This window comes from Mytilus edulis, chromosome 1, assembly GCF_963676685.1.
Source record: "Mytilus edulis chromosome 1, xbMytEdul2.2, whole genome shotgun sequence".
In the NCBI taxonomy this organism is placed as follows: Eukaryota; Metazoa; Mollusca; class Bivalvia; order Mytilida; family Mytilidae; genus Mytilus; species Mytilus edulis.
Window position 1 is genome coordinate 12,674,785 of NC_092344.1, and position 27,702 is coordinate 12,702,486.

Here is a 27,702-nt window from a genome sequence, read left to right on the forward strand (position 1 = left end):
TATTGAAAATCATATTTGATGTACTGCTTCCACGTTGTGTCGAAACCACAATGGAATCACATTTGCCGTTCAAGTAGGCTGTTGTATAGTTTCTGTCAATTAATTCAAGAAAAAGGAACAATATGTTTCTAGAAAGAACGACACCGAAAAGGCTTTATTTTAACAAACATACCGTCGTTAAGACTTTCTGTCAGTCTTTGGTAAACAAAACAATATTAAGAACCATGAGAGGCAACATGAGCAGATAATAAAACAGACATTTTCCTATAGAAGTCCCGAAATGACAGTTATTTTCCTTTCGTATAATATGTTTGAGCTTTTGGTTTGTCATTTCATTTGAAGTTCGGTCTCTTTGTTATAGTACTGTTTTCAACAGTTCAGCAAGAAATTAACAATGTATATTGAATGATATATTGTCTTATCGTTGAAACTATTTATGTGGAGTAAAAAAGAGGAAAAGTATACCAGATGGTATAAACAAAAGTAAGATGTGGCAACTAGGCATGAGTTAATCGTAACCAGTAATCAAAATCATATGTTATCGGTTACAATTTGCAATGTATTCTTGTAAAGTCTGTTATCAAGCATATTCTGATTACAAGCAATAGTAATTGAAGCGATTTTAATACAAAAACAACTGTGATTACTTCCCAATTACAAATATCATATAATTGAGAATTAAGGGTCTTTTACTGTAAAATAAGAATAAATAATCATTAAGTTAATCTTCACTCTGATTGATCATGGTTAAAAATAGATGGTTATATTCCCTTTTTAATATTTGTGTATAGGAAAAGCTTAAATTAGGAGCATACAGATTGAAACTGTTTGGTTTATTTTGAAATTGAATTTACTTTTCAAAATGAATCATTCAACAATTATCTAACCAAGACTTCTACTTCTGATACTTCTGATCTTCGGTTATTTTTATAATTAAAAATATATAAAGAAACATGCTCAGTTTTCGTTATTCATTCTTGTTTACTTAAAGTTGAGTTAAACTGTACAAATTAAACACTTGATACGGACTTTCTTTCACATCAAATAGTTAATATGCAATCACTGATATAAATTAGTTTGATTATATTTCTAAAAGTGTTTTTATTACTTCTATTACACAATATTGTTTCTATTCTCGTATTTATATCGGTTATGATGCTTTTTTGAAGAACCTCTTTTACCTGATTTCTGTTTTTGATTTCTCTTCTCATTAATTAGCTTTTTCTGATCGTTTGTCTTTGACAATCTAACTTTTAAACAAAGCCCTAATATCAACATAACCAACAATACCGTTATTGCCAAACCCCCGGAAACGAAGGTTCCAGTTAGATTAACTGTATTTATAGCTTCCGTAGTCCAAGCCGGATCGGTAAGTTTTGAAACAGAAACAATATTAGAGTAATCTCCCTTATTTCCTACATCATCTATAGCTCTGACAACAATATATCTAGTGAGCGAATCATCGTCTATTGTAACCACATGTTGTTCAGTACTTCCCGCTAACTTTGGGATTGGTATGTTGCTAATTAGTTTTGCACACTGTTCGGGTTGTTGTTTAATTTTAGAGAAGCTGTCTGATATCCTTAAGTCATATTCAGAAGCTGAAATAAAAGAAGTTAATAAATAGTTCAGTTAAAAATGTAAGACACTTCATCAATAATATCATTGGGAGTATATAAATCTTTATTGGTATCGTTGAACAAATCTTATTTAGATCAGTTATATTTTTTCCTGTTTTTTTAAATTACTGTATTTGTTTTATCATTTCTTAACACACAATTTTGATTAAAAAACCAAACCCATAATGACAAGAGGCTCTCAAGAGCCTGAATCGCTCACCTGAATTTTTTTGGTTTAATCTCTCATCAATGATTATTTTGGCTTTTCAATTTATTTAAATGTTCTTTGAATCGTCCTATTTTCTTCAAAAGCAAAAAAAAATCATTTTCTCCTATGTTCTATTTTAGCCATAGGAGCTATGTTTCTTGACATACAAGGAAATGAAATATAAAATTTATACTAGATACTCTGAAACTCTGAAACTCATTTAGCCTAAGTTTGGCTGAAATTGATACAGCAGTTTCATAAGAGAAGATTTTTTAAAGTAAGTCAACATGATGAACAAATTGTGAAAAAAGTCTTTAAAGGGCAATAACTCCTAAAGAGGTCAATTGACAATTTTGGTCAAATTGACTTATTTGTAGATCTTACTTTGCTGATCATATTTGCTGTTTACAGTTTATCTTTATCTATAATAATATTCAAGATAATGACCAAAAACTGCAAAATTTCCTTAAAATTACCAATTAAGTGGCAGCAACCCAACAATTGGATGTTTGATTCATCTGAAAATTTCAGGGCTGATAGATCTTGACCTAATGAACATTTTTACTCCATGTCAGATTTGCTCTAAATGCTTTCGTTTTTGAGATATAAGCCAAAAACTGCATTTGACCCCTATGTTCTATTTTAAGTAACGGCGGCCATGTTTTTTGACGGATCAAAAATCAAAGCACACACTTTGTGCAGGATAATCTAAGAAACAATCATGCTAAGTTTTAACCAAATCCATTCAGTAGTTTCAGAGGAGAAGATTTTTTAAAGTTAGCAAATATGATGAACAAATTGTGAAAAATTGTCATTAAAGGACAATAACCCCTTAAGGGGTCAATTGACAATTTTGGTCATATTAACTTATTTGTAGATCTTACTTTGCTGATCTTTTTTGCTGTTTACAGTTTATCTTTATCTATAATAATATTCAAGATAATGACCAAAAACTGCAAACTTTCCTTAAAATTACCAATTAAGTGGCAGCAACCCAACAATGGTTTGTTTGATTCATCTGAAAATTTCAGGGCTGATAGATCTTGACCTAATGAACATTTTTACCCCATGTCAGATTTGCTCTAAATGCTTTCGTTTTTGAGATATAAGCCAAAAACTGCATTTGACCCCTATGTTCTATTTTAAGTAACGGCGGCCATGTTTTTTGACGGATCAAAAATCGAAGCGCACATTTTGTGCAGGATATACTAAGGAACAATCATGTTAAGTTTCATTCAAATCCATTCAGTAGTTTCAGAGGAGAAGATGTTTGAAAAATTGTTAACGACGACAGACGACGACGACGACGACGACGTCGACGACGGACGCCAAGTGATGAGAAAAGCTCACATGGCCTTTTAGGCCATGTGAGCTAAAAAAGGAATGACACGCTTAAATTAAGCAGAAAACACAGCCTAGAAAAGATAATGACACCTTAAACCGTAGTAAGGTAAACAACAAAATGAAAACATTTCTTAATGCGTATAAGCTTAGAAAACAAAATGTATTTCAGCATATCCTATGCTCAAATATATTATGATAGCTAATGCATAATTTAGGATGATGCTTTAAAATATACGACCAAGATATTATTATACGGTCGGTTGTGACCAGACAGTTTTTACCATTGCGATTTCACATAGTATGTGTGTATACTTTTTGCAAATATTAACCAGAATGTATTAGATGTTGAACGATGAATTTCTTAATATGTACCTTTACCAACGTCCAGATCATCACCAATGGCTTTCCAAAGTAAAACAATTTGCAACGTATCTCCCATTAACTGAACAGACTTTAACTTAATTGTGGTTATTTTTGCTGGTTTAATATTATCCGTCAACGGGGTAGTACTATAGTTCGTAACAGTTATTTCACTGGATAGGATTACTCTTTGGAAATTACCAACCAATTCGGTAGTCAAACCTGTAAACAGAAAACGTGCACAAAGATTTATCAAAAGTCGCATGAATACGATTTTCAATGATGTTGAATAATTACCTTCAGCTTGACAATACTGAACCAAATTGACTGCTAACAGCGAAGAATCATTTCAATATTTCGCTTTTATTAATGTTTGAAAGAAAACAAAAATCATATCTAAATATTTTGTCAATGACGTTTGATATACTTATTAAAGTTCGATTATAAAAGTTCATAAAGTTCTGTACAAAAATGATGTCAACAAATATCACATTTTCTTAATATTTAGAATGTATTTTTACCTGAGTAATATGGGAATGTGTTACTCTTTTGCTTTGACTTTAGTATTTCTGCTCTGTTGTTTGTATTTTGGCCAGATATTTTGAGAGTGTGGCGCCCACTTCGTTTAAAATTATTAGAAAATACATAAGCGGAATATATTCCATCGTTTTCTCGTGAATCAGAACCTGTAATTAACAAACAAAGATACATCTATAGGTAAAAGTAACTAAATTTGGTTACACATATGTGAATTGGTTGACCTTTGACTAATATGAAACTAAATAGATTTAACCCACCATCAAAATTAAATAAGGAATTGTGTAGACACCACTTTGCCCTACATCGTATTGGCGGCACGGTAGTATTTGCTTTCCAGAATTTAGGTTGCTCTTTTGTGTACCCTACTTAGGTAAATGTATCTAAACAGTGTGATTGGACAAAAAATACAGTATCAACTGAACATACTTTCCCAAACTGAGTGATGAATCAGGGGTAGAAAAATATGAAATAATTTTATATACAGATGAAAATGAATTTTTGAGAATTTTTTTTAATTTTGCATTCACTGCACCATAAAAGACCTAAAAGTACTAGTGGCCTTAGGATTTTAAAAATAGCAAAAAAAGTAAACGGTCATGGTACATATCCAAATTCATTTCTGAATGGTAAAATGAAAGTACTTCAGTTAACTGTGAATGTAGAATTTTTTGCAGTGTTAGAAAGTGGTGAAAATTCTAAAAAGGCTATCATTATCCCTTATGGCCAGGAAATACTACCGTGCCACCTATTGGTCAATAGTCCTCTGAATTATGGAAAACATGTTCCGCGTAAATTCCGGATGGTTAAAATTTGGTTTACAAAATGGTATTAAAATCAGTTGTATGAGAACCAGGTTTGATATTGAAGCAAAACGTAAATGTTGAAATTAAAATGGAAATAATTTAAATGTTAACTATGTTAAATATGCAAAAGTTTCAAAGTCAATAAACCATGATGAGGAGACATGACCATATAATTTCCATGAAAATTAACCTGTACAATCTAATGTAGATGAAGGGCAAATACCATCGACTACAATACTTCATAGTAAATTTGCCTAATCACAAACTTAAACATGTAACTTAAGCAAATGTCATAACGTCTATGGATCAATTAATGGGGCGGGACAAAATCATCTCCATGAAAATCAGATGACTTTGTGTCAAATTCTGTCCCCTTAAACTGACCGAAAGTAATCATAAACTAATGCCATGTTAAAACCTTTTCTCTGCCGACGCCGTCATCTTAAACAGCATGTTTGAGTCTCACCTAAATGACTTCGTCAAGGCGAAACATTAAATAGAACGGTCACCTGAATCTCACATGACATATGAATGTATAAATAAATCAGTTTACATGAAAAGAAATTAAAAATGATGTTGTACCAATTCCATTGTCGTGGAGCTGTATGGTGCTAGCATTATATCCCTCTAAGCTCGCTACTACGTCACATTTCAGTACGGGCGCCATCCCTTTCAAAACTGCAACATAAACAACAGTGGTATCTTCAGAACCGTACACATGTGTATCATCAGACAACCAAACATTAAGTATTGCTGTTGTTTCTCCTGGTACTCTAACTTTCGACTGTACGTTTAAAACAGCAGGAATCATAATACTGGATGTAGTTGTCACAGAAACTTTATAACTTCCACTCTGAAATTGTTGAAATCAGAATTAGGTGTTTTTTAATGAAAACAAAGCTTTCAGTTTTTCCATTGTTGATTGCCTCTGTATCTCATTTACATGCTACCATTTGTATATATAGTTTTTTTCCATTTATTTTTGGAATCAAAATCCCCTACATCAGAAATTTAACCAATTAAAAACTAAAGTCTCGGATACAAAAAACTATTTTTTTAAATATATTACCTGTGCAATATTAGGTATTTTTATGGTAGTTATTCCAAAAGTTGAATTGGTTTCTGTGTATATCGTCTGATCTGGGGCGGTTACTGATATATCAATATTATTACTTTCACTGGAAGATATCTGCACTATAGTGTCTCTACCAACTGTTGCATCTATGGTTATATAATGTTGAAACGACTGCGTTGATGAAAGAGAAAAACTCTTACTTTCAATCTGTAGAACAAAATATCCATGTCAGAGACGATGATCGTCAACAAGGAACATTAAGTTCTTAAATTCAACATAGAACAAAACCATATGTATAAATTTCACTTAATATAAGCTTTGGTAGATTAAGTAGGTGGCCCTGCGAATTTATCACTCCTTCTATCTATGAGCAAATATTTGTAGGTTTTTTATCTACTTTTTTTTACTGTTGACTAATGTTATCACGTTATCAAATTTATTTACAGTATGCTCATCATTGGACAAGCGATATTCTTATATGGGGCACATTGTAGAAAAAGGTTCGGAGAAACGGAACTTTTGAAAATAAGACATTGAATAATATAAAATCTCGAAATCTGAGTCTATAATTTATTAATAATTCGAATCAATGTGAGCTAGATAAACTATGTCACAGTATTTGACATTAAAACCGCGATATTTCATATGTTTGATCACTGGTTTTCTACTGTTGCCTTTATTTATGATTTGAGTGTTTATCAATCTGATCTGACCTGAATAAACGTATCGCTGCTGGTATCTATAACTGCAGCAGCAAACACGTCTGTGAGAACTGTACTGTATTCATCTTCAGAATAGTAAAAACTCTGTCCTCCTGATGCCCGTGAAATCCCTCCTAAGTGTGTGTCTGACTCATTCCCCAGTGCTAATGTATTAACAATAACTCCATTGGTCGTGATTTCTGGCTGGACATCAGCAATATAAGGTGCACGACTTTCCTCTCCATCCGTAACGAGATAGATCATCGAGCCTTCTAAACCGTCGCTACTAGAGTTTAAGGCCTGTTAGATCAAAAGAACAATTATGTTGATTCTAAAGCAGAACATTTGGAGATGTGTATTGATATTAATCATTTTCTGTTTTGGTGAACGTTTGATGTTTTCTCTCCTTATAGCTTTCATCAGAGAGGAAAATTTAAGAAACTTTTCCTTTTTTTAATTTTATCTCATTTTGAGCATGTGTTGAATCTGTTTGGTAACAAAATTGTTATGAAAGAAATGTACAATAGAAAAATGTCGAATCACAAAAAATACCTGACTAAAATAATCATCACTACACAATTAACGGATTCAGTTTAAAGATGGCATGCACATTAATTTTAAATAATATTTCCTGAAAAATCAGTTGGAAGTTGTGCTGAAACTATATATGCCATATATGTGATGCAAAGGTATGGTTGGTTGTGTCATCAGATACATTTTTCCATCAAGATAGCCTATTGAAAATTGTGGCTTGGTTTAAATTTATTTGTGCAAAAGACTACCAAATTTTTTTTACAAAATGTTCAAAATTGACTATTAAGGGCAATAACTCCATAAGGGGTCTGTTGACAATTGCCTATTGCGAAACAGAGCGTTTTGTCAGTAAATGTAACAAAAGAGCTAAATGCGATGATTCCGGTTTCTCCAAATATGACCGAAGTGCTAAAACCAGATTTTATGCCAAACAATTATGTATTTACAAAAGTTCAGGACAAATATTGTGTAACAGCTCTGTCATACAAACATTGAGAAATGATAAATAATTGTTGAGTTTATTGAAATAATTTAGTAAAATTTATTCTTCATTATTTAAACTTTTCTTGTTTAATTCAGTAATAATTATCATTAATAAAACTGTTCTGGTGTTCAAAAGTGTTCAATTGTTTTTATTTTTAATATTTCATTATTTAAAATAATTTTAGGCATGCCTTTAATTTTTTTCAGGCATTTTACAAAATGCCTAGAAAAATTAGTCTATGTATGATGATTGAATCTTGCAGGCATTATAGAGAATGCCTAAAATTTTCAGGCATTTTACAAAATGCCTAAATTTAGAAAATGCCTGTAACATATATATAGAGTGTTCAACTCATCAAATTAGATATAAATGTTTTACTTACGGTAATACAAGCCAACAGTCCCGCGCCAATAGATGTAGTACCGCCTGTTGTTGTTGGTAAACTAGCAACGAGTTGTTGACGATCTGACTGGCTTGATATTGTCAACATTTGGTGAACAATCCTTCCTTTATTGTTAAAAGTAGCAACACCAACTGAAGTACCGTCTGCTACCATATTTAACAGAAAATTCGATGCTGCTGTATACATTTTAGAACTTCTTTCGTTTTTCTGTAAAAAAAAAAAAAAACAACGTTACAATATAAACGCATTTATTTTTCAAAGAATGGTAACATTTCATTTATCCGCAAAATGAAGAGTTACTCACAAATAAAAATAAACAGACACTATTTATTTGTTAGTAAGTTCACTTAAAGCAGGTAAATTCAATCTTAGTTAGAATATGACAAAATATTTACATGTATAATGAAAGCGTTTTGTGTAAATTAAAGAAAACCATAAGAAATAATAAAATTTACAAACTTTCATGCTGCCGGAAATATCCAGAAGCAGACATATTCGTTGGTCAGTCTCTACTTCGATTGTGAAATCCGGAGTTGTATCAATACTTGCGGATCCAGGGGTATTACCTGTTCGATAAACAAAATATAACGTGATTTTTATTTGTTAGAAAGGAGTGTGATACGGTGAAACTATTGTGACACGAATAATAAGCAGAATTTCATAAATTCCATTCAAAACGTCTTAATGTGGCATTCACACCGTGCCGATTATGGCTCATGTATATCATCAGACAGCGCTATGACACGAAAAGTGGGAAAGACGGATGACTATACTCAATGATCTGGAATGTCCTATCATTATTTGAACATAGTCGCATACGTTCGTATCAGATAGCTACATTTCGAGAATGGTCCGGAGAGGTCAACCAAGGACCCCGACAGTTAAGCTGGGGTCACACATTCACATTTTTTACTGAAGTCCTTTACAGGACCATTCCCGATTGAAATTTGTCAAAAGTCTGATCAAGATCCTCTGAATCGTGGCAGGAAATTCAAATTTATAAAAATTATTATTGAATCACGACAACAATCAGATATTGTTCAGGAAGTGTCCAAGTTCAGCCGTTTCCAAACGAATTTGTCCAGATTATCCCTTTCTCAATCCGATTCTAATCCTATTTGTATTATTTCGGATTAGACAAAACGACTGAATCTGCCCCCTGACAGCGTCCATATTTTACCAAATATGACAGTGACCAGACAGTTAAACGACGCTGACAAAAGATATACGTTAGAAACGTCACTAGCACTGTCGCCATATTCGGAATGATCAGGTACATTGTTACGATTTCAATCCGATACATCAGAATCGTTCTCGACATATTCACGACTTAAATCCGACTTGACAAAATCGGTTGAGTTTCCCCGAATGTTACGGGACGCACCAAAGGTAGCAATACACAGTTAGGAGTTTAGTTTCGCATTTTGGCCCCTGTGGATTTTTCAAATAGGAAAGTTATTGTGTAATAAAATTCATTTTTAGACAGCTGAGTGCTAATTTAGCCTTCAAAGATGGTTTATAAGAGCATCAAGATTATTTTTTACATGTTTTATGGGCTGTTTCTGTTTGACAATCCGTATTTTCATAGCTAGACCGGCCATCGGTCCAGAAATTAATGTAATGTTTACAAACACTTTTTTTCTACACAAAGTTTTTGACGCAATTTTACAAAAAAATGAGATGAAAGACATATGATTTTCATTGGATTTGCTGAATGATATATGTACACAGTTTCAGAAAAGGTATTACTTCAAGCGATTGAAATTCTACTTTTAGCCAAATTTTGGGGAAATATGTGACATCTTTTCCCCCCTTTTTGCAATATTTTATAACAAATAAATGCAGATTGTTGCCATGGATACACCCAAAATAAATTATATTTTACCATTTTATATACTGGATATAAAATCTATGGAAGATTCTGATTACATACATATGCCCATACATGACACAAACAGTAAGCTTGATATTGCAAGAAAGCAATGAAAAGGGGATGGTAAAATTTATAAGGGCAAATTTTAATATTTTTTCCTAACTGTTTATTGCTACCTTATGGCATACTTACCAAGCTCAGAATTGTATAATCTAAGACTTTTCATGCCACAAATCTATTGATATTTAGATTCTAAATCAACTTCTGAGGAAATTAAGTGTTTAAGAATTACAATACATGTTATTTTTATTGTTTACAGTCCTTAGCAACCAAAATTAGACATTTTGACACAAGTCTTTTATTTGTACTCTATCGGCTTAACTCTTGCTTCTCATTGATTGGGGTGCATTTAGTAGCCTAAGTATTGAACGCGTTGGTTTTTTTCTTGCGAATTTATCAAATTATTGTTTTAATCAAGATTTCATGTTACATTTTGGCATATTTTAAATGTATAGTTAAATCAGAAGTAAGAAATTGATTCCCTATCACCAAGTTTTTTAATCAAGTCTTTGGTATGCAATAAGCATAAAGATTAACATTTTTATGCTTGAAATTGCTTAATTTTGTACTATTTTGCATCATCAGAGATCTTATTAAGATTTTCAACATTAAAAAACTGACAAAAGAGGTATAGTTTTTAAGATTTTGCTAAAAATTGAGGTAGAGACAAGATTTTACACTTTGACTTGGCAATTTCTTTAAAATCATTTTTTTGTCGCGTTTCAGTGTCAACTGCTAACCTTCATAAAATGTTCATTACTCAACCAATTTTCAAAAATAAAAGGCCATTTTGCTCGATTTAGCTAGCAGAACACAGAAAATAAGCTAAAAGGGAGAATTTGAAAAAAATATTTACTATTAAGGTAGCAATACACAGTTAGGAGTTTAGTTTCGCATTTTGGCCCCTGTGGATTTTTCAAATAGGAAAGTTATTGTGTAATAAAATTCATTTTTAGACAGCTGAGTGCTAATTTAGCCTTCAAAGATGGTTTATAAGAGCATCAAGATTATTTTTTACATGTTTTATGGGCTGTTTTCTGTTTGACAATCCGTATTTTCATAGCTAGACCGGCCATCGGTCCAGAAATTAATGTAATGTTTACAAACACTTTTTTTCTACACAAAGTTTTTGACGCAATTTTACAAAAAAATGAGATGAAAGACATATGATTTTCATTGGATTTGCTGAATGATATATGTACACAGTTTCAGAAAAGGTATTACTTCAAGCGATTGAAATTCTACTTTTAGCCAAATTTTGGGGAAATATGTGACATCTTTTCCCCCCTTTTTGCAATATTTTATAACAAATAAATGCAGATTGTTGCCATGGATACACCCAAAATAAATTATATTTTACCATTTTATATACTGGATATAAAATCTATGGAAGATTCTGATTACATACATATGCCCATACATGACACAAACAGTAAGCTTGATATTGCAAGAAAGCAATGAAAAGGGGATGGTAAAATTTATAAGGGCAAATTTTAATATTTTTTCCTAACTGTTTATTGCTACCTAACTGTCGGTGTGATTGTGCGACCACTCCGGACAATTTTCGATCCGTAGGAATATGTAACGAACGAATATGACTTCGTTAAGACAATGTTAGGACATTCAAGACAAATGGGGATAGTAATCCGACTTTTTAACTTTTCAAATCTTAGCGCTGTCTGATCTCAAACGAGAGCCATAACCGGCACTGTGTGAACGCCGCATTAGGTGCGTACAGTAACAAACGAGAAAACTCATTCGATTTTGTCTAAATCGTATTAGTATCAAAATCGTGACTATGTTGTGACAGATTTTGCTGCATCGGATCAATTAACATCGTTACAATGGTCTGTGATTTCTGGACGGTGTCATGTGAAACGTACATGATCTGGAGAAATTTGTCATTGCTGGGGTTTTTTTTTACCACTTAAAGCCAGATTGCACCCAGATCATGACGAATGCGAACCGTCGTTGCCAAACCGTTATTTATAAGAAATTCGAGAATGATTCCCATGTCGAAGTCCCGACAATTACAGAACACAATACGACTGAGTCCAGACTAATCCGTTTGCAATACAGTACAGCAGACTGTGATAGAATTGCGTTACACAGTTCCTGGTCATCCCGAATATATTGACGGTTTTCCAATTATATCTTCCGTCATCGTGGGTCAATTGTCTGATCCCTGTCAGATCACATTCGGTAGAATTGGGACGCTGTCGGGACAGATTCTGTCAATGTTTTACCATGCGATAGATACAAATCGGATTAAAATTTGACTGAGAATGGAATAATCGAGACAAATAAATGGTTTCATAAATTTTAGTTAAAGTTTGAATTTCCAGCCACGATTCATATGATCTTGATCAGACTTTTGACTTTGAATTATAAATAGTTCTGTTCTAATGTTTGTATAATTTCTCGAGAATTTGTAGTTACATCTTTGAAAGCATAATGATATCCGGTGTTATCTCAAGCGTATATGTGTAGAATGATGTATATAATTGTGCATCCTTTGAAATCATCAAGATTTCATTTACCCCCCCCCCCCCCCTAAACCTATTGTATTCAATGCAGTGTATATCTAACCTTTGAAATCATCGTGTTCGCGCATGACTTCCCATGCACTTCTAGAGTTACATTTGATATTCTGGTTATTCGGTGCTTGACTGTTATGACGCAGTTTACTGTCAGTGCTCGATTCATCAGTATCGCAGAATTCTTCCATCTAAAATCATTTACCAGTTAAAAAAAAGTGGCAAACTGTAAATTCTTACGCACTTTACAAAAGGTCTATAAAATGGCATAAAAATACTCATCATAGATACAATGCTTTTCATGTACAAAAGTCTCATCAGTGACACTCGAATAAAAAATGGTTAAAAAGACAGTATACTGTTATAAGTTGAATCGAAGGCCGTAAATTCCGAAATGATTTGCCAAATGTAACACAATTGTGTTTCATATCATTAATTATCAAGGAGTATTAATTAGGAAATTTATTAAAAAGGAATTAAACAATTCAATGACAATCATGTACACTTTGGACACTTTTAAATAACGATCTGTTCAAATATTATAGACATACCATGTATACCCTGCAGCCAATAAATGACCATGTCTACTGTGAAATAACATGTATCCTTCAGGGTTTGACAATTAACCATAGACTAGAATTATTTAACATCCAGACGAATACGTAACCGGCCATTAGCTATGGGCCAATGTTTATGGACAACTGGACTATATAAGATCCAGCTTTGGACTTGAAGGGGGACAGCTTGGTACAAGAGATTGGTACCAGAGATTCCGTCAAGGTCTCCCCCCTCGTGGGTAGGCTCGAACATATGCTCTTAACATCCGAATTACTCCATAAGGACGAAACCGTTATACTATACGATCACGTGCCCGTGTGAGATACTGAACATTCGAACAATTCTACTTTAAAGACAGTTGTGAACATTCGAACATTTGAACTTTAGAATCTTTCTTGACTTTGTAATTACGTAATAAAATATATTTATATAATTACTGACTTCGTCACATAAGTCACGATTTGGTGCCGTGACCAGGATCGACTTGGATTGTCTAAAATAACGCGAAGGAATATAAAAGGTAAGAACTTAGTTACTTTCATTTTTCTTAATGGAAAATCAAGATATTTCTATGTCAGTACAAAAAGAAGAAAATGCTTTTCAAGGGATGGCACACATATTAAGTAAAGTTTTTAATTTTAAAGGGATTGAGGCCGTACTTTTAAAAGGCTTAAAATCTGATGTTTGTTCACGAGATGTGGTTGGCACGATTTTTGTTATTAGGTATTTTTAGGTACCATGTATATAGGTCAATTTAAAAATTATGAATACACATTTTTTGTTCATAAGAATGAAAGGTTACTTTTGTTTGTGTTATTTTTTATGCTGTAGGTGTTGTTTACGAGATAGGATAGATTAAACATATGATTCTTTTTTTTTGTGAAGTTTAGAGAAGCTAGTTTTTCGTTTAAAGTAAATATGTAAAAAGATAAAATGTCTGATACATTAGCATTTTTTTTTTTTCGTATTTAATGGTGGTTTTTGGTCATATTATGGGTTATTTTTTTGAAGATACATTCAATTATTCTAGAAAATATGTATTTTACGTAAAATGAGCAGAGCACCGGTGTAAATTAAGGTTGATTTAGAACCTTTGGTATATGAAGTTAAGGGTACATTGAGGATACATTGTTTGCGTATTCTAGCCATTTGATGATTAATGGGTTTATGCAGTTGGGTAGTGTGTATGTGTTCCAGACCGTATGAGTATTTGGACCGTACGCGTACGGTCCGGACCGTATGAGTATACTCGTACGGTCCGACCATACGCGTACGGTCGGACCGTACGAGTATACTCATACGGTCTAGTACGAGCTGGACCATACCGGTATTTGGACCGTATGGGTATATTTTAGACAAACATTTATCAACAAACTTTTATTGAGTTTTACAAATAAACATTTAATAATTTATAACAATTAGATAAAAAAAAAGTGAACAAGTGAACATTTAATTGAATAGTTCTGAAATTAATTGTCTATCGAAATCCTGTTTGGCACTCTCGGCCCGGGTGACACTTGCTGCCACAAGGAACGTCTGATTTCTTACATTTGCATGTCTTTGTCAGACATTTTCCTTTACATTTGCATCTCTTACTTGCAAGAGAAAAACTTGCTTGTTTTGCGGTCGCATGCAAGGAAATTCCGTTTGTACTCCAATGTTCAGTTTCAATTTTCCTTGTCAAAAGTTCAATATCACCCATATCATAACATGAACTCAATATATACCAAATTCGCATGATAGCTTGTACAAACTTGCATCTTTTCCGATGATATCATCAACCCTACATACTAATCTGGGAAGTCTCCCGATGCCCTAGCTGTCAACAACTGGTATTCGCACAGTGACAAAGCTACCTTTTTCAATTTTTGCATTAGTTTTTGACACTTTTTTATTATATTTTCTCATTGTATTTTCGACAGATTTTTTACAATTTTTGTCAAGTATCTTTCGTATTCTGTAATGAGAAGTCATTTGTCCGTCGCCCATTGCTATGGTACAGTTGTTGTCCTCAGGAGGGTCAGTTATAATGTTTACTTCTAAATAATCTAATAACTTCAATTCAGTGAGCAATATTCAATTTCGTGTACATGTATTTCTGACATGCTAAATACATGAGATTATCGGATTAAATTAACGCAACTGTTTTGAATAATTAAAATATTATGTTTTTATTCCAATTACTATTCAAGATTTTATATTAATTCGAGATTTCAGTTATGTTGACCTGTAATATACATTCGTATCTAATGAACTTGATCTACTTCTTAAAATCAGTCAGACCGTACGCGTACGGTCCGACCGTATGCGTATTTCAAAAAAGTACGCATACGGTCCGGACCGTACGCGTACGGTCCAAATACTCATACGGTCTGGAACATATGCACATTTGTTAAGAGAAAACAAATAGTCCATAATTTTAGATTCCAACCCCTTCTTCGGATGATTAACATAAGTGATGTTAAGTTATTAAATGGTGCAAGTTGTTTATGGTGTTAGATTACGCCATATTTACATATTGTTAATAGATTAAGAGAAGTATCTTCATAAAGTAGCACATTAAAGAAAAACATGGATAGGTTTGCCCTTAGGGATTTACTAGTATTGTTGTAGTAGACTGATATTTGTAAAGAAAAAATAAGAGACATATGAACTTCAGAACTTAATGACAAAATTTGAGTGAAATAGATAATTGATATAAAAGGAAAACTAGCATTCAAGTTAAATTAAAAGTGAAAAGTAAACAATGATGAGGATAATAATCATGAAATAAGAATAACGAGATAATTAATTAAGGAGTTGAAAAAAGAATCTTAACGATGTGTTTTGTTTATAAGTTGTCATAGATTTTTGTTTAATTGTTTTCGTTTTTAAGAGGGTAGTTAAGTTTTAAATGTATATACTATTTTTAAATTCAGATCTCAACATATACCCTAACACTAAGTCGTATGTAAATGTATAAAAGGGATAGGAAGTAGGTTTGAAATTTTAAAACAAATGAAAAATAGATATATGAAAAAAGAAAGGAAATAGAAAAAGGAAACTATATACTTATTTTAGAAAAATGTAATACATTACAGAGAACAACATTTTTTTTTCGCAACAAGTTGTTGTTGTTGTCAAATATGGAATATAGTCAGTAACCAATTGCGCAAGATATAGTTATAATTTTTATCAATGGAATCTTAATTTTATTTTTAAGAGTGATGAGAATAAATATGTGATCATATGTGGTCTGTATTTTATGTTTAGCCTTAAGATTAATTAATGAGGAACTAAATTTAAATAAGTAAAAACTATTACAATTGGTAACAAGTAACACATATAATTTTAGTAATTTTTTTTATTAGTATCATGTAGGTGTAGGGGTTATATAAAATGATCGAATTGATTTTTGTTTATTGTAAATTTTTAATGATTTTTTTTACGTCTAATGTAAATATTATGTAGGATTTGTAAACTTGTAGAAGTTGTATACGACAGATTCCCCCTTTTATTTAGTTTTTGTTCTAACAGATAATTCGATAAAAAAAAAAGAAGATATTGATTTATATGTAGGAATTGTTTTACAAAATATTGCTAGGCTTGGACAATCCTGAGAACTCAAGGCGAGTGAACAAATTATCAATAATCTGATAGATGATAAATAAAAAAAAAAAGAAACAAGGGGAAGTAAACAAGTTTTAGTTTGTCCAAATTGAGATAAATTTATCAGCAGGGTTTAGGTGCGATCTTCATTGGAATAGCCATATTTTTGTACTGTTAATTAATTAAGAATATATCTTGGTTAGCCAAAAAGAATGTTGTGAGTTCTGGTTCTAATGCCACGAACAATTGGGTAAAAACAAATGGTGTCTTCGCAATTGGTAGGAATAGATGCTACTGATAACAGAGAGATGTCTTCCTCCGCGCCATTGGTCAAGGACAAAACTTAACCGAATGCCGATATTAACAGCCTCTTAATAAGGACGAACCAAATAGCTAGATGCGTCAAATACTACGAAATGGAGATGATGATGACGACACTTGTACAAAGATGTGCGCCCTTTCCAGCAGTTGATGAACCTTATACTATGATGGTGACGAAAATAAAACATGAACTATGTATACCGAAATATTGAACTTATGATTCGAATGAATATGTGTAAATATATCCAGATATTGGACTAGAAGAATGTGATGAACTTATTATATCATGATATTGGACTTATAGAACTTTATAAACTTAGATATGTGGTGATGGTTACCGAAAACCTTATAATAAACTATTAGAATAACCTACAGGAAGAAAACTACCGTATTTTATTGAACTTTCGTTTTATTTAGGAGGAAAGGAAAATGTAACACAATTGTGTTTCATATCATTAATTATCAAGGAGTATTAATTAGGAAATTTATTAAAAAGGAATTAAACAATTCAATGACAATCATGTACACTTTGGACACTTTTAAATAACGATCTGTTCAAATATTATAGACATACCATGTATACCCTGCAGCCAATAAATGACCATGTCTACTGTGAAATAACATGTATCCTTCAGGGTTTGACAATTAACCATAGACTAGAATTATTTAACATCCAGACGAATACGTAACCGGCCATTAGCTATGGGCCAATGTTTATGGACAACTGGACTATATAAGATCCAGCTTTGGACTTGAAGGGGGACAGCTTGGTACAAGAGATTGGTACCAGAGATTCCGTCAAGGTCTCCCCCCTCGTTGGTAGGCTCGAACATATGCTCTTAACATCCGAATTACTCCATAAGGACGAAACCGTTATACTATACGATCACGTGCCCGTGTGAGATACTGAACATTCGAACAATTCTACTTTAAAGACAGTTGTGAACATTCGAACATTTGAACTTTAGAATCTTTCTTGACTTTGTAATTACGTAATAAAATATATTTATATAATTACTGACTTCGTCACACCAAACACAGACAAGGTAATCTATTCCTGGAGTAGAAGACGTCTTACTTGGTAATTTTAAATAGATGTATTGTAAATGACTAATTAAAAAGGTTATGTTTTCTTCTAACTATTATTGACAACTACAATGTCTTTAGAAAAAGTAAAGCGAACAGATGTTTTTAACTGTGGAAATTTGATTTAAACAATAATATGACATGTCAGCAGAAGTAAAATAATGTAGTCTCAATTTCCTCTCCCTTTTAAACTATCAAGGTTAATAGTTGTCAATCTTACTCGAAATTAAATATTGAAATTGTTATATTATATACTTTACACGTTTTCAACATAAAAACTATCCGATAAATCACGCAATACGTTATGAAAGCTATAATACTCAACTTTATGTTGAAGATATGGTAATTCAAAGAGCAAAATTTGCATTGTATTTAAATTAAACATAATAATTCTCAAACCTTGAGGTAAAAACGAGGAGCTGTGATATTGTTTACTAATTTTAAGTTTAAAACACTTCATTCAAATGGTATTGCTGTGTAATACGTTTAAACTGTGAGTTCTTCAGAGGGTCGTTTTCAAATTAATTCCAATTAGTCCTTATTTTGTGACGATAATAACATTTTCTTTGACATTGTTTTCGATTTGATATTGGGAAGGTATTTTTCACTAGATTAAAACTACTATAGTATATGTATATATATTTATATGTATATACCTTTAGAACATTCTGTTGGCCCATTAATGAGGCTGTCGCGGATGAATCTTTGTCTGCTATAAACACACAATCTTTCTCTGGTATGCCATCTTCTGTAACTGTGCATGGAGCACCAGTAAACATATTGATGTTTCTTCCAGAAACTTCTTCCGTACATCTGTCAAAAAGAATTTCTTGAATAGAATAGTTTGAAAATTAAACAACAATGAAAATGTCTTGATAGTAGAATACTAACAACATAAGTAGTTCGTTTAACATGAATATATATTATAATTTTTTTTAAATATGGCTCTAAATAGAATTTAGAAAAGGTTTTTGACAAATTCTGAACTAGTTATATGCGGCATAATATCTCCTTTCATCGTGTGAACATACATTTTTGAGGTGTAATTTATCTCATATATTTGTCTTTCGTTTTATATTTATGTTTTTAAGATGATTGTTCTGTTACAATTTTTCATATGCTTTTTATGACCTACAAAGATCAATTTAAAATGATGATGGACAATCATGATGGCGATAATGACATTATTGTTTTGTTGTTATTACCTGGTAGGTTTCCATGTTCCGTCCTCTAAGTAAAAAGCTGATGGTGATTCCAAGCCCGCCTCTTCGAAGGATGCATATTCGTCAAATAGTCCCCATCTGAGATGACCCCATTCATGGACAAAGACATCACCTGTCAATTTTTTTTCGTGGATATTTTGATTTCATGGTTTAGCTAATCTTTAAAGGCACGTATACACAAAGATTATAGAAAATTTGTAATTTGTTGAACGTTTGAAAGTTGTGGTTAATTTTTTTTTGTTAACCCATGAATATTGGTATCAGACGAATAATTTGTCCAAATAATTATGACGTCTTGCATCGCTATATTATTTTTTTTTTCTAACGTCCCTTCCTACGACGGCGTCCCAGAAAAAAAAGCCAGACGTCATTATTATTAAGATTGGAGCATTTACCTGAAACGGCATGAATAAATGGACAGAATGTACATATACACTGTGGATTCATTTTTTTCTTGGAAATAAATTTTCGTGGATTAAGTAAAATTAGCATTTTCGTGGATATTTTGATTTCATGGTTTAGCTAATCTTTAAAGGCACGTATACACAAAGATTATAGAAAATTTGTAATTTGTTGAACGTTTATAAATTGTGGTTATTTTTTCAACCCATGAATATTAGTATCAGACGAATAATTTGTCCAAATAATTATGACGTCTTGCATCGCTATATTATTTTTTTTCTAACGTCCCTTCCTACGACGGCGTCCCAGAAAAAAAATAGCAAGACGTCATTATTATAAAATAAATAAATAAATAAATAATCTTTATTTCAAGAGGATGATCCCATTAGTTAAAACTAATCTTCCTGAGAGTCCTCAAAATAATAATAACATATTTATAAGTACATAAAGTTATATTATACACAATATACAATTGTATTTAAATAATAATGAAAAAGCATATTAATTTGCACAATTGATGAAAAATTTGTAACATTTTGTTTTAAAAGATACAAGTGTATTACTCATTTTTATTTCATTTGGTAAACTGTTCCATATTTGAGAACCTGAATATGTAAATGTTTTCTTTAAAAAATTTGTTTTTGGTTTTGGAAGATTTAATAGTTTTTCATCAGCTGAACGTAAGTTATAATTTTGATTATCAGTAAAATGAAAATTTTCTTGTAAATAGTTAGGAACCATACCATTTAATGATTTAAATACAAGTATTGCTTTTTGTTATTGAATGCGTTTTTCCACATTTAACCAGTGTAAACTATTAAACAATAAACTGGATGATGTCATTATGTCAGCTTCTACTATAACCCTAGCAGATTTCTTTAATAACTTCACTGGGGTCAAGCTGATGACCGTAACTGCATTCACGGTCATCCCAAGATGTCGGATGAAAATTAGGTCAGTTTCTGTATTGTCTGTTAAAGTGTTTCTATATCATTTTCTTTACAAATTATACATTGAAACGATGTAAATTTATAAAAGAATCACTCGATAATCACTAATTACTTCCGAGAAATGTGCATGAAACGGGAAATTCGATTTGAAAAAATTGTTAAGATGACCGTAAATCATAATCAAAATATTTTCAAGATGACCGTAACATAAAACAAGGATGACCGTGATTGGTAAAAAGATGACCGTAACTTGTAAAGGGTGACCGTAATTTGTAAAGACTGACTGTAATTTATATAGGACGACCGTAACTTTTATAGGATGACCATCAATTCTAAGAAATATCCGTATTGTATTCAAAGCTTTTTTGTTGAGTTTGTCGATATCAATAGGGGCTCGGTTAGCGGATATAAATATGTGTCATAAATTTCTTTTTTTAAACTATAATATAATTGGCCATATTTAGGATTTATAACAATGATAGTAAATTGCATATTTCTCGTAAACAATGAAATATTTATTGATATCGACGTTAAAATTTTAACACAAATTGACAGCGATACGACGAAAATTTGAAGAAACATGAATGTGTCCCTAGTACACAGATGCCTCATCTACACTATCATTTTCTATGTTTAGTGGACTATGAAAATGGGATAAAACTGTAATTTGGCATTAGAATTAAAAAGATCATACCATAGGGAAAATGTGTACTAAGTTTCAATTTTATTTAACTTGAAGCTGGACAAACGGACAAACAAACAGACGAAGGGACGAACGTACGCACAGACCAGAAAAACATAATGCCAATAAATGGAGCATTAAAAACATTAATAATACATACGAATATTTGGTAATCGAGCCCATGTGTATGGTTCCAGAGGAAGCAGATTAAAATCTTAATTCGTCTTGATATATGCAGGCGGAAACACTTTTGAAATAGAACAAAAGAATCGAAGCTCTGTGTTTATCGAGAAAGCGATAAATGTTAACTGTAATGTTTGATATAGTAACAAAATTTTAAAAAGTTAATAGAAACAAATAAAACGACAATTTTCTTATTTTAAAAACACCATTTGCATAAGTTTTCAATGTATCTATTACATAGTAATGCAAAACAATAAGATATCAAGTCGACGACATGGTTCTTATCGGGGCCTTTTATAGCTGACTATGCGGTATGGGCTTTGCTCATTGTTGAAGGCCTTACGGTTACCTATAGTTGTTAATGTTTGTGTCATTTTGGTCTTTTCTGGATAGTTGTCTCATTGGCAATAATACCACATCTTCTTTTTTTATATATTATATAGTATCTATAAGTTGGATGTAGAAAATGCATAACCTCCGAATTTTTTTTTTTATCACGGACGGAGAACATATCAATCTTTTAGTTCAGAAATTTTCGTGTCTGCCCTTCCATTATGTGAATCAAGAAAAAATTCCCCAAAACAGGTAACGATTGTATCGAAAAGAGAAAAATCGAGTGCACCTTTTTATGTTAGGGCATGTTTGGGGTGTATATTTTGTCTTTAAAACGTACAAAGCAAGAGTATTTTATATAGCATCTCGCTTCAGATTCTATCATTATTATATATCAAAGCTACAGGTTGACTTTATAACGTAAAAAAATGACAGTACGAAAAGATGAAATATATGGGTCAAGTGAGATACCTATCTAATAAATCACAAAAACAGAGTAGGTGTGTTCGAATAGCTATTTTTTCTAAGTACTTGACATCAGTCTTTTAATTTGAATGATGAAAATGGATATCTTCGAAAAAATATGATTTTCTTGTGTGTGATAACTAGGGTTTATAATCTTCAACCACTGAAAATGTTTAGTCTGCCCTTCCACGAAATATCTAATTAGAATTTTTTTTAAATGCTTAAGAATTTTCAAAAATTCCATCTGACATCCGAACAGACAATATTTTTAAGTTGAATCAATGCAGACAAGATCATAACTAATGCTCATTAGCTAGTAGATACATTTGTCTTTTAAAATATAACTGACATATAACGATCGATCGTAATGGTGCTATGTGGATAAATTTATCAGTTTTTAAGAGCAAAATTGGCAGAGCGTCATCCCTACAATGGCTTCCATTTCTACGATTGTGAGCATGAACTGGCGTAATGGGGAGATAATTTTAAAGAAGTAGAATCCTGACTGTATGAATAACATTTCTGTATATATACAAATTGACAACGTTCCGCCTTGTGATACGCTTTTCGTACAATACTATTTTAAGGATCTACTTTGCTGGAGCTCACCTTCACTAGTTTATTCGAATGATATTTTCAAAATATTTCTGTCGACATTATTAGCACGACAAAATGAAAGACGATATACTATCAATGGGTGTACATGCAATTTTTTGGCATTTTTAAAAATGTGTATTTATTATATGTCATTAAAAGGAATCCCAGAAACAAACAAAAAATCTTTTGTCGAGCAGTTGAAGGCTGTGCACCGCATTTTTTTCATTATGCTTATAAGGTGTCATTTTATCGCGCTTTTGTAGCATGTTTTCCCTTCCTGTTCATTGGCATGTCTTTTGGCAAATTCATTTTAAAAATTAAACCCTCTACTGTAAAAAAAGATACATATGGTAATCTTTGCATTTGAAGCATGTCTTATTTTCTTCTACCTATAGGATAAAACTCTCATATTAATATGTGTATACCAACACGATTCATCATTTGATACAAAAAGATAGTTATATAAATACGGATATTTCTTAGAATTGAGGGTCATCCTTTAAAAGTTACGGTCATCATTTACAAATTACGGTCATCTTAAAAGCAGTTACGGTCAGCCTTGTTATGAATCGCTGATTCTGTTACGGTCATCTCGATTGTGATTTACGGTCATGTTGGCGATTTTTTCAAATCGAATTTCCCGTTTCATGCACATTTCTCAGAAGTAATTAGTGATTTCCGAGTAATTCTTTTATAAATTTACATCGTTTCAATGTATGATTTGTAAAGAAAATGATATAGAAACACTTTAACAGACAATACAGAAACTGACCTAATTTTTCATCCGACATATTGGGATGACCGTGAATGCAGTTACGGTCATCAGCTTTACCCCAGTGAACTTATTAAGTTTAGTTATTCCACTTTCACAACAGCTTCCCCATATATTGCAACAATAATCAAATAATGGAAGAATATAAGCATTAAAATAGATAATACGTATATGCATAGGTAAATATTTTCTTATCTTTTGTAATAAATTGATTCTGTTTGATATAGTACATGATATTTTATCTATCTGCTGATTCCAATTTAGGTTTTTGTCAATATATAAACCAAGAAGTTTTTCACAATCTACTAACGAACTAACCAACGGACTAACGAACAATAATGAATCCGCAGAAACATTTGAAATCTATTCATTATAATTACACACAACTACAACAGATCTATAAGAAGTTAAAAGCATTGTATCTATAACGTCTGGATTCGTTTTTGATATTTAACTAATAGGTCTGCACAGAGTAGAAAACAGTAATACGAAGATGTGGAATGATTGCTAGTTGGACAACTATCCACAAAAAAAGGCACCGTAAGGCCGTTAAAAAGAAAGCAAAAGCCATTCCGTATAGTAAGCTATAAAAAGCCCTGCATGGAAGGAAAAAGTTGAAATATATAGTTCCGAAGAAAAAAAAAATTAAAGGTGAAATATATACAAAACCAACGTCTTGGTGTATTCTTAAAACAATGAAAAAACATATATAAGTATTGAAGACAGCACCCAACTACAAGATACACCTGAAAAATTTCTACTCCGAGACTTGATATATATGTTTTCCTGTTTTAGGTTTTTTTTCTTCTTCAATTGTCTGTTATTTCATATGCCTCAACCCAATATCAAGCCATATAGAAATCACACAAATCACAAAAAAACGAAATATATATTTTTTTCCAAGCATAATGCTTGCATATTTGTACGATACCACTAATTAACTTACCAATTTCTCCAAAACCAGCAAATTCTCCAGCGAATAAAATGTATGTAGTCAAATGCATATATTGTCCTGGTTTTCCACATTCTGTTTGTCCAAAGACATAAGGCACTTTTCCAACAACTGGGTTTTCTTCGTCAATTCTAACGTGAGCCCTGCTGAACTTTAGACCAGATATCTTTTTGTAACTGCTTTGCATTGACCATGTTTTTGGTAAAACAATGGTGACATCTTTATAATATAATTGATATTTAGAAGCTTTGTATAGTACTCTTGATGCTGCGGTTAACCAGTCCTAGGGTAAAACAGATAAAAGGTAGGTCGCATGCATGTTAAAACACACATTTAGATTCAGTACAGATATTTGAAATAAAGAGGTTGCCTACATCGGTGATAATGTAGCTGTAGTCTAATGCTATATTTTATAAAGTATTGACCGGTAACAATATTAAACAAATAAAACAAATTTTAAGGTGTTCAAAACTGATAGAAAAGGGAAGGGTTAAGTTATTTTTTTAATAGACAAAACTATTTGGCTTTCAGGGCGGTGATCATAAAGCTGGAAACATTATCAATTTAAATATTGAACTGTTCTAAAATGTTTTGTATTTTACCATATCATTTCTGATAAGGTACTCTTTTAAACTATGCTCAATACTGGTGAGCCTCATGAACTAAATGGACGAAAATAAATAACTGAACTTTAATATCGGTAAGAAGACAAGTTGAAAATAAATATCCTAGGGCTTTTTTTTTACAAATATTGAAAGCAAACAAGCAAGATACGATATAGATCATGATAGAAACATGTATGGAGAGTTGTCTCATTGGCACTCATACCATATCAACTTATATCTACATATTTAGTTATATAGATATAGTCTAACTCCCCTTTTCAATTCGTTTGGGCGCCTAAAACGCTTTTAATTGACACAGATAAATGAAGCAGATTACGAAATTGCTCTTTAAATTAAACGTGTGTGCTGTTTCTCAATGGTATATCTTAATAAAATTACATTTGCATAAACATGATAAAGAAAAACTTACCTTTAACTTTTGAATTAGTGCAACATTTTCTACAATGTTGTTGCTTATTGCCACAGTTAATCCACTATACCCGTTTTGGCTCACAGTGAGCGGCAGTTGTGTTGCAACAGTTGTATCTGGCGAAAGTAAAACTGAAGTCAAAATTAGAATTCCTTGTATGATAATTCTCATTTTGAAAAGTATCATTTTAGGTCAACATACATTTTTAACTATCTGTAACAGTTTTGTCATTCCCAAGAAGAGGGAAGCTTGGGCATTTAATTAGTTTAAACTGTCTTTTTAGTGTAGTTGTTTAGATATTTAAATTCTCAAGTAAATAACTGTGATCTAATACCCCTTATGTAAAGACCATAAGTATCAGTACAATGTGTATGACAAAGCTCCTTAAGAAAATTAAAATTTCAAAACCAAACAGGGTTAAAAGGTCGTCTGTTTATACATTAAAGTATTAAGTTTATATCAGTGCGTGATACAGACCCTGTTTCGAAAGCAACATTAAACTAAAAGTAAAACTCATTCAATCTGGACACCTACGTCAAAATAACAATTGTTGGCATTTAGTATATTTAATTTAAATAAAAGTTACAATGTCGTGGTTGAGTTTTTATTGTGTCATTATCATGTATCTCAAATTTCAAGAGAAGAAATAAAAAAATGGGCGAGTTGTTTTTTAGTGTAAATACAATAACTGGACACACTTTTATCACTGAAGTCCTAAAAAGAAACTTAAAAATATCAACTTCGTATCAAGACCTTTATGGTGTAAATTTTACGAGTTTGTTTATGTAGAATTTTAGGGCAATTACTCTTCAATACCAAATAACAATAATGACAGTAAAATTTTTATGATTCTAATATTATGAGATGTTTTGATGAATATTAACAATTATATATAACAGTGTGATTGATCATTTCAGTAAAACTTCTTTCACGTGTGAGAAAACTTTGGTTCATATAGACACAGCAATTCGTGTATTCTAGCAGAAACGATGTACTTAGTGATTGAATGCTACGAGATTATCACGGTACATTTGGAAATAATGCCCAGCCGAAATATATATGCATGCGTTCATTATCGGCTTTAACACACTTCAGTAAGGATTTTTTATCGCCCGGAAATACAGTTATTTTGTAATGCATTTTATTAAAAAAATAAGTGCAATTTAAAGAAATCGAACGGACTGTTTCTCAATAATACCTATACAGTGTGGTGTACTACTTTGAGGGGGGGGGATTAAATTTATATTATAACAAATCTTAAAGTTATTACTCTAAAGATGGACAATTTTATGTGAAGGGAGTCTATAATTCTTTTTGACAGCTTCATACATGCTATTATTTTTCACCTTTTTCAACTGAACTAAATCACTACTCTTCCTTGAAAATTTATGACCGAATGTTTTTTACATGTTTGCTATTCCCTTTCCGTACTACTTTGTGCATAAAATATAGAGAAAGTTATTTGGGAGGTGTTTATATATTTCATTTGCTAGTAATACACGGTCCACATCATGGACTATATTTGTAAATTCAAAGGACGAAATGTTTGTTCCCGGACCGTCCCCAGACATAGAATGTCTTAGTCGTAATTGGCACATTTTTTTTTAGATTTTCCTGCAAATTCCGAAAGGATCAATCCCGAAATCCCGAGCTTAAAAACACCCAATCCCGGAGTAATATATATATAGAAGAAGAAGATATTATATATGGGCGTTTTTCAATAAAAGTGTTCCTTTCAGACCTAATAAAATGGAAAATCAACTAGTTTAAAATTTATTTTCAAGAGTTATTTTGAATACCTCTATTATAGACCTGTTTGTAAACAAAAAGTGTAATCTTAAATACTCTTTAAAATGATATTATTTTCATAATTTGTGTACTGTTTCGTAGGGGACTAACCTTTGTTATTTGCTTTGCACGAATATAATTGAAAAAAAGAGTAAAAAAGACTGCACGGTAGTTTTTCTCCCAAACTTGTTTCGTAGGGGACGTATTCACATGTTTTATTTTTTTC

The 27,702-nt window shown here is 31.9% G+C and overlaps 1 protein-coding gene across 1 annotated transcript; it reads right to left on the bottom strand.

Moving 5' to 3' along the window:
* Positions 1-1,062: 1,062 nt before the first annotated feature.
* Positions 1,063-26,083, bottom strand: LOC139524254 (calcium-activated chloride channel regulator 1-like). Its single transcript, XM_071318955.1, has 13 exons — positions 25,689-26,083; positions 24,648-24,936; positions 19,300-19,429; positions 18,751-18,907; positions 12,594-12,732; positions 8,531-8,637; positions 8,051-8,278; positions 6,663-6,950; positions 5,944-6,156; positions 5,457-5,727; positions 4,053-4,217; positions 3,544-3,753; positions 1,063-1,601 (listed from the first exon to the last, which is right to left on the bottom strand). The coding sequence occupies exons 1-13, from the start codon at positions 25,872-25,874 to the stop codon at positions 1,114-1,116; spliced, it is 2,871 nt and encodes a 956-aa protein (XP_071175056.1). The 5' UTR covers positions 25,875-26,083; the 3' UTR covers positions 1,063-1,113.
* Positions 26,084-27,702: the final 1,619 nt, after the last annotated feature.